The following is an 18,007-nucleotide window of genomic DNA, read 5'->3' as shown; positions in this document are numbered from 1 at the left end:
TACTATAAAATAAAGAACTCGGGAGCTTGATTTATCCCGATGTTTTTCGTGTCCCACTGGAGCCCAGAACTGGACACAGGAGAATGTGTGCCCATACTGAGAGCCTTGGCAGCTCACGCAGCACAGCCATGGAGTTTCTGAGGGCACCAGGCCCGCTTTGTGTTTTTCCCACCTTCTCCCCGCAGCAGCTCCGGCCGCGGGCAGGCGCCTCGTCCCGAGCGCAAGATGGCGGCCGCGGCGGGTCAGCCCTGTGGGAGGGGCGGGGGCGGGGAGGGTTTCCATAGCGGCGGTGTCACATCGGGGCACTTCCTGGTCGGAGGCTGCCGGTCCCGGGGCAGCGAGCACGGACGCGCCGCTGGGGAAGGCGGCGGAGGGAGGCCCCGGGGAGAGGAGGAAGCCGAGCAAAGGTAGGGACGAGCCGGGACTTTGCTCCGGCCATTGTGCGGCCCCGGGATGGCCGGCTGGACCCGTCCATTGGGGGGGTGCGGGGGGGGGCGCGCGTGTGTGTGGAGGTGCCGCGCCGGACCCTCCATTGAAGCGGGTGGGTTCCTCCCGGCTGAGGGGAGGCGGGCGCTACCATCCTCCCCCGGGGGGTGGCGCACCCCCCGCGAGGCCGGAGAGGTGGAAGTGGCGGGAGCCGGCTCCCGCAGGGTACTGGGGTGCTGGGACTGTTCCATTCCCAGCGGAGGGGTGCGTGTGTGTTTTTGGAGGCTCCCTGCCCTTCCTGCTGGGGAGGGGGCGGCGCGTGGGGGGCTGCGGGACGCGGCGGAGCCGGGAGAGCTGGGGGAGCCCGGGGGAAGCCCTGTGGAGATGCCCCTGGTCCCGTTGTAAGGTTGGAGTGAGGTGTGGCGGCGTGAGGGGCCGCAGTCAGAGCGGGCTGGGGAGCTGTGTGTGTGGGTGTGTGCTGGAGGGACTCACGGCTTTAGGTCCGACACTTGGGGCCTCCTTGAGGCCCCTCTCCTCTGGCCATGTGGCAGACGACAGTGCCGCCCTAGTCAAGAGTAGGGACGATTTCTCTGGCTGAAGCCTTTAATGTGACTTTCTGGCACCGCTGCTCTCTCTGTACCTGCTCCCTCCTCTGCTTTTTGTAATACTTCAGGTATGTGGTGGAAAGCGCCAGGCTGGCAGCGGTGGGCTGGGACGGAGGGCGTCCCCCAGGCTGTGCTCAGCCCTGGGTCTCCATGGCTCTCTCCCAGCCCTCAGACTCCCCCGGGACTCCCAGCAAAGAGCCAGTTATTATCAGGTGTTTCAGGTTCTTTCTGTGGCGTGGATGGCCGCCTGTAGAAAACCACCGAAGCCACTGGGCTGCCAGCTGAACGAGAGTCAAGTGGTGGCTTAAAAGTCACTGTCTCCAAACTCCTGTACCAGTTGTTCACCCGCATATGCTCGAGAATAACTTTCTTTGTGCCGTTCGCTGCTTGGAGGAGGCAGCTGCACTGAAAACTGGCTGTGAGGGAAGCTGGTTTTCAGCTTTCCCTGAATCACAGTGGAGTGAAAACAAATCCGCATCTGCTCTGTTCACAACAAATGTATCTTGCGGAGGATCATTCAGTTAGGATAATTATATTAAATAATTGTTTTCTATGGTTTTTTAGCTTGCTGCGCGCCCTGCAGTCTAGAGCTGCTGTGTGACAGTCGAAACTCCAACTCTGCCAGGCGTGTGTGTATTGAACGCAGCGGCCAATCAGCAGTGCCTGAAACTAAAGGCGATTTGCCTCAACGCTTTGTAGTGTAAATATTCCTGCTATGAACAAAGGAGGGTGTGTCGTTGGGCTTGTTTCATTTGTACTTCCATGTGCTTCCTCATCTGTGGCCAGTCAGTGTTTCTGTGTAGGTTCTGAAACAGTAGCAATTGCACTTCGTTGTGAATTGTGCGTTTGTGCTGTCTTGGGCATTTTACTGAGCTGGGGTGCTCAGAGGCTTGGTGCGATATTAGGCATTTTTGTTATGTTCTTTTTGATAGCTGTACTCTGAAGTGACTTAGTTTTACTCCTTTCTAACTTTTGTTGTTTCTGATTATAACTTTTAAGTTAGTTCAGTTGAGATGCAGTGTAAAATAAGTATTTAGTAGAACTGCCTTTTAACCAGCTATTCCTCTGCCCTCTGATTATACAGCACGGAAACCACCAATTTCAGACCTAATGTTTTGCCAGCCAGCTATCTGTGCAACTCTAAAACACAGTGCTTCTGAAATCTGTCTGTTTTCTGTGAGGGGCTATAATGTTTGGTTTAAAGAAGACTGTACATGACACTAAAATACTGATTTGTGCAAGGCAGGCTCTCTTTAGAGTGTTTGTGTGTTTAAGCAGGGCAGTTGCATGCTGCTCCTGTGATTCCTGGTTCTTGGGAGCTGGGGGTATAAATTCTTAATGTTAACCCCTTAGTATCTAACTTAAACAGATCCTACAGTAACACACACACAGGCTGGACCTGAATCTTTAATTGCCAGCTTTAAGGAACATCTCTGGGTAGAGTCACACTGCATGGAAGTACAATATGCTGTAATTTGCTTCCAATCTGGCTCCTGCTAATTATCCTGAAACAGAGTATTGGGTAAAAAAAAAAGAAACCTGGCACCAGCTATGGAAACAGGTAATTGAATGTATTGTGAGTGCCTGTGAATTTGCAGTTGCAAAGAGCTTTGCTCACTGCAGGTATTCCTGTCAAATCTCAGCTGGAGTGCCAGGAGTTTCACAGCTCCTGGAGGTGATACTGCCAGCAGCGAGAGAGTACAAGTGTGTCACTGGAGGAAACATGAGGTGTATGCAAGGGTTAGCTCTTGAAGAAAAGACAAAGATCAAGGGTATGTGTGGGTGGGTTGGTGGTTTGTTTTTTTATTTTTTATTTTTATTGTAGCCTTGTTGATTGCAAGGGAAAGCGGAAAGAGTGTCCGGCAGTGTTTTGAATTAAAAGTTTTTCCAAGATGGTGTCTTCCAGAAAGACACTGAACAAGTAATTGTCTTTTTTTTCTGTTTTGTACTAGTTGGTAGTATTTCTGTACAAGAGAGAACCCTGCAGGCATTGAAATAAATCCGGTTGGCTGAGAAAGCAAAGTGAAAACAGTTTTTAACACACATCCCTAGGAAAAGGTGTTGCTATTGCAATGCAATGGAAAACAGGGACTGTCTGCTGTTTGGTAGCGTTGACTTTCAACACTGCTTGCTATTGCTGTACTCAAAATTACAGATGAAAGACAAAACTTTCCTTTTTCTAAAGAAGTTACTTACAAGGGAAATTATATAAAACACACACGTTGTGTTATTTCAGAGAACAACAGCTGAATTTACCAGAAGTCTGCATTGTGTGCTAAACAGATGCTAGCAGTAGCTAAACAAAATATTTAGACACCGAAGGCAGTAGAGGAGCAGCACTTTATGGCTGGGTCAGGTTGCTCTGGTGCACTGGAGCCTTCACTTTTCAGACGTTTGGGTAGAACAGAGCTTCTGTATCATCCCCATCTCATTTCCTCACTGTTACGTGACAAGATTTTTATAAGCAATGAGGGTGCATAATTAAGCTATTATTAGCCTTAAGTGGTTTTCAGAGCTGCTGCTTTGTTTTTTCCTAATGAACAGCCCTTTCCTGTACATACACACAATAAAATGTCATGTAACACGATGTCTCAGAGGCTAAGGATTGTTAGTTTGTATTTACAAAACTAGGGTGAGATAATGCCTTTGGAAAATCAAGTTGAATGGGAGACTCTGGTCTTCCAGTTGATTATGCATAAGATTCAAGAAGAATTTGGGCCCCAAGGTTGTGTGAAACTGGTCAAAAGTGCTTTGGACCTGGTTTGAGGGATGTCTAATCCATCTGATGTTCTTAACATAATAGGTGTTATTAGCCCAGTAAATAATTAAATGTCATGGGAGTTATATTTGCTAATTTTGCCACCAGTAACCCAGAGGAAACTGACAGGGCTGCAGTTTTAATGATATGTTTTAACAGACACTTCATTTTTGAATGGGCTGTGTGTGCTTAAATATTTAATTTAGCAGACATTCATGGAAAGTTGACAGGGCCTGCAGTTCAAACTGTTCTTCACTGATGTAGCATCTCATGGCTTTGTGTTCATCTCTGCTTATGAGACAAACATTTTAGAATGTTTGTGTGGATTTTTTCAGCTGCCGTCTTCCCCTACTGAGTCTCTTCCCTGTGTTACTTTTTCAGTGCAAAAAAGTTGCTTGTAATTTTCAATCTGCAGCTTTACCAAAGGCTTCCTTTTGGCAGCTGGATTTCTTTTTTTCATAGTGTGTGTGGCTTTGATGTTTACTTTTTAAAATTGTTTTAGCAGTTGATAAAGGAACCTTCTTGTGATGTCCTGTGGTAGTTGTCCTGTGGTAGTTCCTGTACTACTTTGCTATGTGCTGTAGATCTGTAAATGTTATGTGAAGTCATAATTTAGGAAAAGTTAAATCTCTTCTTATGTCTTTTTGCATTTTACTTTGTGGGGTTTTTTTTTTTTTGAGCATGAAGAGATCAGGAGAGTTGAGACTTGAAATCTGAGTCAGCACAAGATACCTGGCTGGATTAGCACAGGTGGTGAGGTTCAGCAGGTTGTAATTTGTTTTGAAAAGAGGAAATATATCACATAATATTCCTTAGTTTACAGATAGTCTCCACTTGTGCAGGTATTAGAATAAAACTCTGTACAGCTTAGTAGATGTGTTGGATTTCTTCTTTTCATCTCAGCTGTGAGTGAAGTTTCTTTCGTTTAACTGTTCTATCAGACTTGGATAAATTTGCTTTTAGCAGCAGGAGGGAGATTATATAATACATTTTTCAAAATGTACTTGCTGTGCTGTCATTGTTGGAGATTAAGTCCTCTATATTTGGCTTCAGGGAGGACCAGGCTTATTGTTAGTGAATCCATATCTGCCCTACTTGGGTATCTTCTGAAATCAACGAGGAATTGGTGGAACTGTAGGTTTATAGTTGCTGGGAATGGTAACTTTTTCACATTTTGTTTCTGAGAAGGAAATGTTTGATGTTAGTGTCAACCTGTGCTTGTTTAGTAATCTTACTTGCATTTCTTGTGTTTTAAAAAGTGGGGTTTTTTGCATTGTTTTGCCAGCTGAGGTTGCTGAAGGAAAATACCACTTAGGAATTTTCAGTTACTATATCCATGTTGTAGTCTTGTCCTTTTAACTTTTTAACTGCTCCCAAGAGATAACAAACATTATATTTTACAGCACTTTTTTTTCAAAGCACATACACAAGTTTATAATGTGATTGTTAGAGGAAGGTTTTGGGTCGATAAACAGCCCAATGTATCCATAAGCAGTAAGGCTCCCCAGTCATAACAAACACATCTCTGTTTTCCTTTCTTTTTTCTTTTTTGAACAAGGAGGATGAAAAGAGAGTAGGAAAGACAGTTTATGTGTAAACATATATTCTGGCGATTTGAAGTTGAAAAAATTATATGTATTTTTATTTTCCTCCCACCTTCAGGACATGTATACCTCTGAGAAACCTTCTCCAACAAGATACCTTGCTTCAAGACCTGTCTTGGATTATATACAAAGAAGTTTCCAGTCATGAGTAAGTAGATTCCTTTCTTTCAGAAAAAAAGAAACCCTTAGGTTGTAGTTTAGAAGAACTGTACTTCTGTAGTAGCTTTTGGGAGGTGGTTTTTCCTTGAAAATATTCATACTGAGTTTTGTGTCTTCGGTCCTGTTAAAATAACCAAATAAACCTGAGAGTTGGCAGATGCCATTTTTAATTTGCAAATTTTTGGTCAATGTGTGCTCTGTGAGACTTCTCTGTAGTCTGGTCTCATTTTCAAGAAGCTGAGTTCTGTAACAAGATGATATTTGTTTTATTCAGTATAAATAAAACATGTAACTCTGAGGGGAAAGTGCCTTGGGTTTGCTGAGAATTCCAAAATTTGTGACTGCCTAGTAAATTAAAATAACTGGTAAAATCCAGCATAAAATCAATGGACTTCATTTTATAGGAAAAAGAGAAATACGTTACTCAAATTCTAGTATAGAGGTTTGATCCCAAAGGAATTCTGCATGTATTGGAATGATCTGAGCCACAGAAAACTGTGACTTGATGTCTGTTCTGGTGGAAAAAACCAGATGAAAGGCACCGGAAGTTTTGCTTTAGGTCATATCTGATGGGTAAGATAACCTCTTTTTAGTGAACTCTTTTGAGTATTTGAAGGTCTTGTAAGTTTTGCAGATGTGAGACTTCTTCATGCAGCTTTTGTCATGTGTGGAAATAAGGATAAAACTTAATTTGCACAGGAACTATATTTGTAATGTAGCTCAGCTTCAACACAACTGTACTGAACGTGCCGAAGGAAGAGCATCTTGTTCATAGGATAATTATATCCTTTCTTAGTAAAATAAGACCATTTGAGTTTCTGGGAGGAAATGAGTAAAGAAAATTGTTGGTTAAATTTCTTGTCAAGCTAAATGAAAAATGATTGCTCTTGACATCTGGAAATAAAAAAGAATGATGAAGGAAATGCTTGCTTAAATGCAGCAGAGGAAAAATTACACGAAAAAAAAGCTCAGAAGAGTTTCTGAACTATAGGGTTCATGCTGGTGTAGGTAGAACTATTTTAGTTTTTATACAGATTTATTTCTATTTTCATATTGCTTTTCACGCTTGTTTACTTTCTGATGTTTAAAATATTTGCTGGATTGCATAGAGGACAATTTTCCAGGCAGTTATTCAAACATCCTGATTTGTCAAACACTTTATGTAAATCTTCATTTCTGGAGCTTTTCATGTTTTTCATTGCCTTATGTGCAGTCCTGCTGTGTTAAGCGTGACTTCAGGATGCTGCTGTGGTGGTGCTGGTTTGGGTACAGCACACACAGACAGTGCTAGAGCAAAACACCCTTGGTTTTGGTCAGATTTGGAGCTGATTCCAGGCTGGAGGGTTCAGCTGTTCATTAGGAAGAATGAAGACCCTTATTCAAATGCAAGACAACATTTTGGCTGTACTTTTTGTGGTGGTCAGTAATGATGTTCTTCAGTGCTGGGTGCCACATTCTTGTGGGAAGGTGGCTGCTGAAGCCTGTGCTGTGATGGGCTTCAAGGGCACAACACAAAGTGCCACTCTTGAAAAATATGCTTTAGAGTTTGGCTGATGTTGAATTTCTTAGTTTATGGTTGACTTGAGAGAAACTTTAACCATAAGCACAGACCTTAGTTTTATGCTCCTCTTTCCTAAATAACTCAGTCAGTAAGGTATGTAAGTACCATATCTTATGAAGCTGCATTTATTTGCACAGTCTCTATATGTGTGCTTATTCTCAAAATCTGTGGGCACCTAGAATAGCTAGATGTCTTAAAAATTGTGGCAGTCTCCAGTATTCCTAAATTGTGCATCACCTAGTGTCATTCAAACAAAAAATCTATCCGAAATGAGGTAATCTCAGCCTTCAGAAAGCCACTAAAAACTCCAGAATGCTGTTAAGTGCAGACTGTGTGATTGAATCCTACTTTTTGTCTTCCTGTGATGTACTTGATTCAATACATATTTCCATTGCTCTTTGTGAAGGGCTGTGCTAGATGCTAAGTCCTAAAATGATTAAATCATTTTTCTAATATCTGTCCTAAATTTCTTCACAGGCAAATCATACCTATTTGGGCTTTTTACCAGCTTTATTCACTAGTTTTAAGTAATTTTTACCATATAATGTTTCTTGTTTACCATATAAAATTTGTTACACAAAGCTTATTATTTTATTTAAATGCCTTGTAGAAGTAAATCTGTTAATATCCTGGTACTTATAAAGCACACACATACTTATTTTTAAGCCAATGATAAGTTAATTTCTTTTGAAAGTGAATGAGAGAATTACTTTTTTAAACTTTTTTGATAGTTACAGTGCCTGCTTTGGATCCTGTTGTACTGGATCTTTCCCTGTGTTGGGAAGAGCATTGACAGGCTTGCAGAGTTCACCATTCATAGTGATTGTTTGTTGTTGGACAATACAAAAAATCTGTTGAAACTGAGGCAGTCCCTGTTGAGGATTTTATTTCATTGAAATAGCTTTGTAAATGTCTGTTTTCATAAATAAGGGTAAGACAGATTTGTGTTTGAAATTGTGCTTTTCCGTTGTATGCCTTAAAGGACACTGAGGTCAGATCCTTAAAGGGTTTGTAACAGTATCAAGTGTAGCTAGGTGAAGTTCATTATTGATTTGTTTTGTATTTAAAGATAACTTTTTCAAGAAATCCTGGTGGATGCAACCTGCCTAGATTGTCCCACCACAGCAAGTGTTGATTTAATCTACATTTTCTCCAGATATTTAGTGGCCAGAAAGCGTGTAGCGTCATGATAAATTCTTAATGTTATAAACTCTGCTCTTTATTTTTGGGGATTTTCCTGTGCTTTTCTCCTTTGAGGAAGGCTCAGTACAATGAAATTATTTGAGCTGCTGCAGTGAAATGTAAAGTTAGTGCACACTATTGCAAGAAGCTGCTGACATCTTCATTTTTTTCCCCCTGAATGTATAAGGTGCAGTGCCAACTTACAATACAGTGTATTTCTTTCCTGACTTTGTCTTTCTGCTTTTAGTTTTATTTCTAACACACTAAAAACGTAATGCTGCATGCATTTGGGAAGATCACCTGCTTCTTTGTGCTTCACTCCCATCAATTCAGGTTTTCTTTCTGTTTGACTGAGGGTGGGAACACATTTTGTGTGAGAGAAGACATTTTGAGAGATGCTATGCAGTGTAATCTTACATTCTGCAAAAGCTTGGTGTGGCCTGGTAATGATGGGGGCAGTTTTTGCCTCTCCAGTTTGAATCAAGCCCACAGTGGTGTGATTAAAGGCTGCTTCTGTTTGATGGCTGGTTACATACCTTGACCTCTCATTACAGCTCTGGCTTTCTAGTCTGTGTTCACAGAGGAACCTTGTGGTTTTGGGATTTCTGAAAACATAGATTTTGTTTCTTTTCTTCTGTGTTCTCATAGTGTATGTAAAGACATAGTTTTGCCTGTCAGTTTCCCTGTTCATGAGCATTGAACTTGGGAATTAAAACAAATGTTAAGGTCAGTCTTAACATTTTAGGTCAGCCAGATCAAGATGCAGTGCTGTAGTGAGTCCCTCTAGGCCAGGTTGGATGAGGCTTGGAGCAGCCTGGTCGAGTGGAAGGTGTCTCTGTCCATGGCAGGGCATAGGAACTGGATGATCTTAAGGTAATTTCCAACTAGCATTCTACACATTATTATTTCTGTGCTTGCAGCTGAGGAAAGTGTCCTGGGCATCTCTAGAGCTCCCTGTCCTAAGGAAAGTCTGTGAGTTAAGGCTGGCTCCTTTTCCCCCCTCATCCCCAGTCTCCACTCCTGGTGTGTCAGAATGAATCTGTAGTGAACTGAGGACCAAGTCAAACTGTTCATTAAATAAATACTGGGGCTTTTTGTTTGTTTTACCTGAAGTGTAGGTGGCTGTGCATTTTATGTAGTGTGGGTGAATTGTTGCAAATAATTAAAGAACAGAATGATTTGATGGAAGAGGCTCTGTAGTCATCACTTCTTTGCAATGAGGTTGAATGAAAGAAAGGAAGAAGTCTAGGTTCTGATTCACTGAGACAACTGCATACTAGGGAGGGAAAGCTTACCAAGAAACTAAAATACTTTAACAATACATAATAATGAATAGTTAAAGGATGTCAGATTATTATGTTAAATGCTAGGTTTTTTAGTTTTGAATTATGAACCCTGAAAGCCTAGTCATAAAATACAAATTTGAAGCTACAGTTAGTGAAGTGTTTTCACAATTGTTGTGATTTCACAGCAGAGTTATCTTCTAATCTTCATAAATACTGTGACTTGAGAAATAGAGAAGAAGCAATTGTGTGTCCTGGGTTATTTTTCCTAAAACTTGAAATAGTAATTCTCTATGAAAAACTGAAGCTGTGAATAATAAAGAATTGTTGGCTACAGGGGACAGAGAGCCATAATGCAGATTTGCAAAAGATGACTTTGAAGACTTGTGAAATGTTTGTAAAAATTTTTAAGAGTTAAATAATAGCAAATCCCCTGCAACTCAGCTATGTGAAAAAGAAGGAAACCCACAAGACTCTTAAATAGTAAACTACTGTATATTGGTGACTCCCTAAAAATTGCTTCATTGAGAATATCAGTGTTTATTTAATTTTTCCTCTTCTTTTATTGGAGCTGTCAAGGGAATTCACCACTGTAGCTGTAGTGACACATGAGAATTTGCATCAGTAGTTGTACACTGTTAACTTTTTTTGTGGTGGGGTGTTAAAGCATGAAAAAGACATGTTGTTTGGCTCTGGAATCTTGTGCTAGGAGAACTTGTCACTTGGTATTGCTTCACTGTTGCTCTTCTGTGTTGTCTTAACTTTTCAGATCCCTTTTTTTGGGGTACTGCTACTTGCTGCTCCATCTCCTCTTTATAGTGAGCTTGTACCTGGTGAGACTGAGCAACTGGGCTGGAGATAATTTCTGACTCAAAATACAAATTCAGAGATCAGAATTAATGAGTTACAGAAATCTGTGTGGTCTTAACAAGGAAGTTTTGATTGAAGATTCATTAGAAAGGTTTGGGCTGCAGGAGCCAAGGCTGAACTCAGGGTCTTAAAATTTCATGACCTCTTTAAAATGTTGCCCATGCCAGTAATGGTGCCTGCCTGAATTCCTGCATTCTTCCTTGTTACTGGAGCATTCCTGAGGCTGCCTGGGACTGAGGGGGCTCCCTAGGCTCTTGCCTAGGTAGCTGCAGCCATGGGTGCCCTGCTGCCCTGCAGGGAGAGCAGTGAACGGGTGGGGATCAGTGATCTGTGGGGCAGATTCTGGTAAATGCTGCTTTTGCCTTGCTGGAAGTGTGCATGGAGCTGTAGCTTAAGTTGTTCAGGAATGTGGTAATCTTGGGCTTCCTCTGTGCTAAGCAAGGAGAGGCATCTCCAGAGGGCTAATCAGATCTTGGATGACCCAGTTTCTCACCAATACTGTAATTAAACTGCTCCTCTGAATACACAGGGTGCATGAGTAGCAATAAAATACAAACCCAAATACTTTGTACAAAACGGATGTATCACATGGGGAAAATGCAGGCACATTAGAAGAAACTTACTTGTTGTTTTAATATTTGCATTTTATTATATTGGATTTTTATTTATTCAGTTGACGTAATGATGCAGCTTCTCAGACCTTGTGGATTTTTTTTCTCATAGTACAGCTATTGAAATAAATCAGAACACAAATGAAAGCTTTTTGAAATTTGTCTGTATTTAAACAGATTTAAAGTTATTTTAAAAATTTGTTTTCATAATCCTTCCTTTATTTTTGGTCACTTCATAATCCTTCCTTTATATTTGGTCACATTTTAGGATATTTATGGCTGGTAAGTTGTGGCTTCCTTTGCACTTAAAATTTATTTTTAGGTCAGAGAAGCAGATAAACAGTTTTTGACTTTTATTCTGTCACGTATTTACTTGCACAAAGTAAGTCTTCAATCTCCATAGTCTGAAATGAAGCTGCATCTTTGCAGGAGGTTACAGTTACCAAAAATGTATTAATCACATCCAGAAGCTGTGTTTGCAGGGGGTTGGTTCAAGTTCAGTAACATCACATTTATAGGGCTTTGCTAAAAAGAGGTATTGTAAAATATTTACTGTTTAATTTAAATTAATTAATGTATAATAAAGTTAAATTTATAAAGCCCTTTGCATACATTTCAGATACATTGAACATTTTTTAAAAGGTGTTACATTTATTTTTTAATTTATTTTTCCATAAAGGGAACTTCAAATCTATCCTCTTTCATTTGGGCTTTTCCTGGCAGGTTAATGGGGCTTGCCTAAATAAATTAGTGCAATGTGACACCTACTTTTAAAGAGATGTAATTTCTGTTTGTAAACCAAAATGTTGGCACTGGCAGGAAACTATTGTTAGTTTTGAGCTGACAGGAGAGCTGTGGCAGGAAAATTACCATCATTAATGCTGTTGGAGTTCCAGTGTTGTCGTGTACACACAGCGTTCCCCAAATGTGTCCTTTTTAGGTACTTGCACTTCACGTTTATTCTGCCATGTTTGTGCTGGGAATTAAGATTGGGTTGTTTACAAATTATTTACTTCATTATACTCTAGCTGTGTGTTTCTGAAACAGTAAGGATGATAAAAATATGGTTGTGATAATAATTTATGTATATTTAAACATTCATTACATGTTTTATTTGTGATATGTATTTTATGTAGTTTAGTATTATATATATATAATATAGTATATATACTATAATATATAATATACTATAATATATATAGTATATATAATATACTATAATATATAGTATATAAAAATATATATACTATATAATATATATAGAGTATTATATATATATATTTAATATTTTATGTTTTTTCTTTACAATGTAAAATTATATACCTACATTAGAGGTAGTAGAATTCTTCTATTTAGGTGTTTATAAATAAAGGAGAATAATCTTTTAACCTTTGTCTGCCTCTGTTTTGATTGATGGCCAGTAATTGATGGAGTGCTGAATTATTATGACTAATTGGCATACACGGGAGTACATGGCTTTGGCATGGTAATAGTCTCCCATTACACAGTTTTTAATTTAAATCTTAGTCTTTGGGCCTCTCTCTGTGCTCCCTTATATAGAACATTGCACAATGCTGCCTTTATCGGGGGCCTCTGGTGCTCCTGCAGCAGAAGGAGCGAGTGGCGCAAGAACACTGTAACCTTGTTCTCTGGAGTGAGTATCAAGTATTTGCCACTATGTGAGCAATTCATATTTCTGGGATCCTATTCATCGTGTGATAAGTTGAGGGTGGTGTTCAAGTACATTCCAAAGGGGGAAGGATACAGAAATTCCCAACTAAAGTACAGATGAAAAGCAACAGTTATAAGTGTAGATGTTTGGGTGGGCACCCCCTTCTCTGCATAAGGCACTGCGTAGTCACAGAACCATGTTGCAGTTACTGCAGCAGGACTTTAGAGGCTGCAGTTTAAGCTCCCTAATGGTGGTGTTATTTCCTGTTGAATCAAAGAATTCACAAAACAGCTGAATGGGATGAAGGATGAAGAAGAACTTTCCCAGCAGCAGTGTTAAATGAGGTGCTCCCTGGACTTTCCTTGCCTGTTGTGAGCCATGTTCATTCTCATTTTCCATACAAATGATTGAATAATGTGCAGCACTGCGTAGGAAAAGTGAAGTACTGCTGCTCGGTGGTGTAGCTTTATCACAGCTATGAAAAATAATTGAGCTGTAGCCTCATTTTATGTTGTTATTCATGTTCATATTCAAGAAACAAAGCACCTGATTTAAAAGATGTGTGGTTATTTTAAGCTAAATTGACTGTGTTTCAAGAAAAACTATTTTGATATACTTTACCCAGCTACTGATAGGAAATAACTTCTTTGATTTGTAACACAGTTGGAAAATATTTGGGGTGGTTGCCAGAAGTGGGGTTATGTAAGTAACATAGCGAGATTATTGGCTCCATATTTAAGATCTTTTCTTTACTTAAACTATCCAGCCTGTTATCCTTGCAGTATTTACAAGGATTGCAGATGTTTGTTGGAACAAAGTAACTGCACTTAAGTGATAGGATTGATATCCTATCAATCAGCTGATTATAAGGCTTGTTTAAGCTCTCATTGCAAAGGACCCTCTCCCCTATAATTAAGGTATTTTAATTCCTAAAGTTAAATGTGAGACTGGAAAGATAACACTGGAATTTCTTCAAGGCTGTTGGTAAACCTGTTCCTATCCTGCTCAAAATTTCTGAAGGAAGCACAAATCTGTGTAGAACTTCCAAGTTCTTCTGGTTTGGGAAGCTGGTGTGATGTGCTGTTTTCTTTCTTCTCTTCCTTTTGTTTTCCTCAGTTTTATTTTGTGTAATATAATGGTCTCCAGAATGGAAGGCATACCAATGTGGTGTAGAACCTCAGTGCTTTTGGCCAGGGCAGTCATGAATCTAACAGATCACTAATGTATAAGGGCACTTTGTTTTAATAAAGCACTTTGGTTTGCAATAGGAGAGGATTCTTGAATGCAGTCTTTCTGTTTTAGCCTTGAAAAGCTCTTTGAAAACCTGCCTAATTCTGTTGTGGAGTGCTGAAAGCCTTACTCAGAGCTCTTTTGAGCACCAGTCAGACCTGCCAGAATTTTTAGGGACATAGGGAAGTAAGTCTCTCACCAGAATGTTCTGTTGCATTCAATAGAAAGCTTTTTCCTTCTCTTTTTTTTTTCTTTGTAGTAGAATTTTATACAGCATTATATGAGGAATTTCATTTTGTGGTGTTACTGTGTCTGAGTTGTACAAACAGTACAATAACCTTAATTTCCTGCTGTCCCCCAAATTTAGCTTTGGAGGTGACACTTGTGGGCTGCAGCTCTGAGTTTTTGGAGTGATGCTGTGCCACAGCCATGCTTGTGGTCAGGCTGCTCAGCAGACCCTGTTTGCCTTGGGAGCTTCAGTGCAGTTACAGCTCATATTATTCTCTATCTGGATGCAAAAATAGACAAGCTTTTAGCTTCCTCTCTTCCCCAGTTGCATCAAATTACCGTAAGAATGTTTGAAGGATGTCATGGTCTTGGAGGACAGGAGAGAAAAAATTTGGTCTTGCTTGCTGTAAAAAGATGAGGTACAAATTGAAAAGTGTCAATTTTGCTTTTATTTTCTCCTCACTTCCTTCCCTGCTCCCCCCCTCCCTTTTCTATGTCAGAAGCAGTGACAAAAATATTTGTCCGTTTTGCTCTAAGTATGTGGTAGGACAGTTTTCTTTTTAGAGCAAAGGCTAATGAGTCACTTTTAGAGGCATTTCAGTATTTATTTATTCCCTGTGCATTAAAACAAACTAAAAAAACAATATTTATGTGAAACTCACTGTAAGGCTCTTGAGTGTTTTTTCCCCCTCTTCTTAATGCAATCAGTCGTTAAGTGGAACATCCATTTAGGAGAACTAACACAGTTTGTGTTTTTGTTTAACACTGTGTATTCAGTGGACTTACAGGATGATATTGCAAGGCCAGGTTACCTGGATGTTATTCAGTGAAATTTAACAAGGATAAATCCCCTGCAAGGGGGTTGATGACACTTCTGTTCCTCGAGCACTGGTGTGGTGCCAGTGGGAGTTAAAATGCTAGGTTGCAGTGCCTGAATGTAATACTGGGTAGAATGAGGACCCTTCTTGTCTGGACCATGGCAGTTGTTGGCTGAAACTTGGCATGGTTTTAAATTCTCTACAGCTGCAGAGAACATAGAGAACAGTAAATACACTACAGTTTTCCATCTGCCAAAACTGAGGCCGTGTTAGTAGGTCCCTGTGTTCTTGTTCATGGATAAGTAGGTAAGGCATTTTTCATTTGGATAAATTGACTGTCTTAAGGTGAAGCTGACTAAAGAAGTCTCAGATGCCCAAGTGCTTCCACCATTTTTTCATTGATGAGGTGTCATGGTTTGGTGCTGGCCCAATGCCAGTGCCCCCATGAAAACCCATTCTCCCCTGGTGTCTGCTGTGAGATGCGATCAGAGACAGAGCAAAGCAGGCCTCCACTTGTAAACAAGGAAAAAACTTTATTATCATGTAACTACAATAAAATTAACACACAGAGCAGAATGGAAACCTCTCAAACATTTTCTCCTCCCCCCACTCAATTTCCACAGAATAACACAAAACCTTAGTTCTTTATCCAGTCCATCACTCTTCAAATAATCAACACAGTCCATCTCCACCCTTCCGACAATCACCTCTCATTTCATCAAGGAGAGAGGAGCCCTCCTTGTGCCACAGGCCAATCCCCCGTCACTCAGCACCACACGTCGTGACTTCTTCCTTCCATGTTCAGTGCTCTCACCACTGCACATGGACCAGAGCTGCTTTTAGGGTTTCCCCTTTCAAGGATGCCTTGCCCAGTTCCAGAAGAGAACGACAGTCTCTCACCTTTTCGGGACACCAGTCCCCCCCAATATTTCACCCCCTGGGGCCGAGGGGTCTCACCATCACTCATCACCTGTCGTCTCCGCGCACATCACTCCTTTGGCACCACCTCCCTTTTTCGGGACACCAGTCCCCCCCAGTATTTCACCCCCTGGGGCCGAGGGGTCTCACCATCACTTCTTTGGCACCGCCTCCCCTTTTTTCGGGACACCAGTCCCCCCCAATATTTCACCCCCTGGGGCCGAGGGGTCTCACCATCACTTCTTTGGCACCGCCTCCCCCTAAAATGCAGTCTCTGAATTACAGGAAAGATTCTGTCCATGGCTATACAAGAAAAAGTCCAGCCAAAAGCCACTCCATCATCTCCTCCACCTAGGATTTTTTTACTCAACTTCTCTCAGTCGTTCTTCACTTGCACAGCTTCCATCACACTTCCCTATTTCCTCTCATCCGTCTCTCTCCTCCTTCGACTCCCGGAGGATCAGCATTTGCCAGGTTTCCACCGTCCCACAGAAGGGTTAAAATCACAGTCTCTGCTCGTCTCGAACTCCCACACCGCTCCGAACTCTTCCCTTGTCGGCCCCCCCTTCTCTTCCTCGGCCAGGCCGGTGCTTATCAAGTTCAAGATAGCACTGGCACCTCTCTCTTTCCCTCTCTCTCCCGAGGGGGGGGGGGGGGGCTGCCCACCACCTCTCTGAGTTCTTCCACCCTTCCATCTCTGTGGGGAACTCACTCTTATCCAAGCCATCGCCTCCCGTCCTCTGCCCAAGGCTCCGGCCCACCTCCCTCGGCTGCATGGCTTTCCCCTCCCCCGCCCAGCCCGAAGCTGGGCAGGGGAGGTCTGAACTCTCCTCCGACTGGAACCAAGAGGAACGTTCCCCTGGGCGTTCTTCGCTTTTAACCCCTGTGTTCTCAGAGGTGTATCCATATCCTCAATGGTCAAACCAGGTGCCAATATCCACATCTGGGCACCTATTGGTTTGACCACTACCACCTCCCAAAAACTCATTTCCTCTCAAACCACGACATGAGGGAATAGGAGAACTGCTCAACAGTGGCAGCATGTAAGTAGTCACAGTTAACATGATTGTCACATTCAAGTGCTAAGCTTGGATTTTTTTAAAACACATTAGTTAAAATCTGCTTTGAAAGCCTGCATTCTGAGAGAACATAGAAGGAGAGCTGGAGGCAGAGGTCTGAAAGTGACAGGTAATGGTGTGTCCCATTAGAACAAGTGCAGGAAGCAAACAGACCCAGGTACACTTCCTTTCAAAGGAGGGTGGTTCCTTTCTGCTCTGTGTGACCTTTGGGTTAATTTCATTGGCTGCTTTTGAAATGTTGAATTTGTTCTTCCTTTGAATGTGTGTCTGTAACAGTTTTTTCATTACTAAGGTAGATTGCATTTGTGGGATTAGATGCCACTTTAAGCATTAGATTAGCCTTTACAGAGTATTCAAAAACTTGTTTTGAAAGTTTGGATTTTTCTTGCAGAGACAGAAAGCCACACTGTGTACTATTTGCTGCACAAACTATGGCTGCAAATACATGGGCTTAATAAAAGTAGTGTGTATTTTGCAGTGGACTAATAAGGTTTGATGTTCTTCCTGGTGCCTCTCTACAGCTGCATTTTATTACTTGGATTAAATATCAGCCTAGAAATGTACATGCAGTGAAGGATTTAATCATGCTAACAAATAGCAGTGCATAGAATTTTCTAGTTTTTCTTTGCCTCAGGGAGGTACAAGATTATTAGTCCCATTTATATCCTCTTCAAAAGGAAACCAAGTAAGGGTTTAAATTAAAAGCAAAGTTTTTATTTTTCTTCTTTCTTTGAATTGAACACACATTCACTTTTATCAGTCTATGCCTGATTAAACTAATGAATGTACTTTGACTTTGGTATTAGCACATGTAAGATAGTAATAGTTTTGATTTTTGTTTAATATAGCAAAACTGAAAAATGTCTTTAATGACTAGTGTGGCTTCTTTCTGTGTGCTTAGGTTTGACAGAACATTTAATGATATCCTTTAGCTTAAGATAAATTTGTTGATTAGCACTACAGCCATGACCCAAATCCAGGCAGTGTAAAATCACTGCATATT

General features: G+C 41.2%; 1 protein-coding gene across 2 annotated transcripts in view; it reads left to right on the top strand.

Annotated features, from left to right (window-relative positions):
- The first annotated feature begins 254 nt into the window (after positions 1-254).
- USP6NL (USP6 N-terminal like) overlaps positions 255-18,007 on the top strand; it is a 113,614-nt gene continuing 95,861 nt past the window's right edge. The window contains exons 1-2 of one of the 2 annotated variants that reach the window (XM_038153374.1): positions 255-407; positions 5,452-5,541. In XM_038153374.1, the coding sequence (XP_038009302.1) occupies positions 5,538-5,541 (4 nt within the window). In that variant the 5' untranslated portion in view covers positions 255-407; positions 5,452-5,537. Of the gene's footprint in view, positions 408-5,451; positions 5,542-16,664; positions 16,969-18,007 lie in introns of those variants that run through there. The other variant, XM_038153375.1, reaches the window with a different exon arrangement.

This window comes from Motacilla alba, chromosome 1A, assembly GCF_015832195.1.
Source record: "Motacilla alba alba isolate MOTALB_02 chromosome 1A, Motacilla_alba_V1.0_pri, whole genome shotgun sequence".
Classification (NCBI taxonomy): domain Eukaryota; kingdom Metazoa; phylum Chordata; class Aves; order Passeriformes; family Motacillidae; genus Motacilla; species Motacilla alba.
Note: the sequence above shows the minus strand (reverse complement) of the source record. Positions and strands in the feature narration are given on the sequence as shown.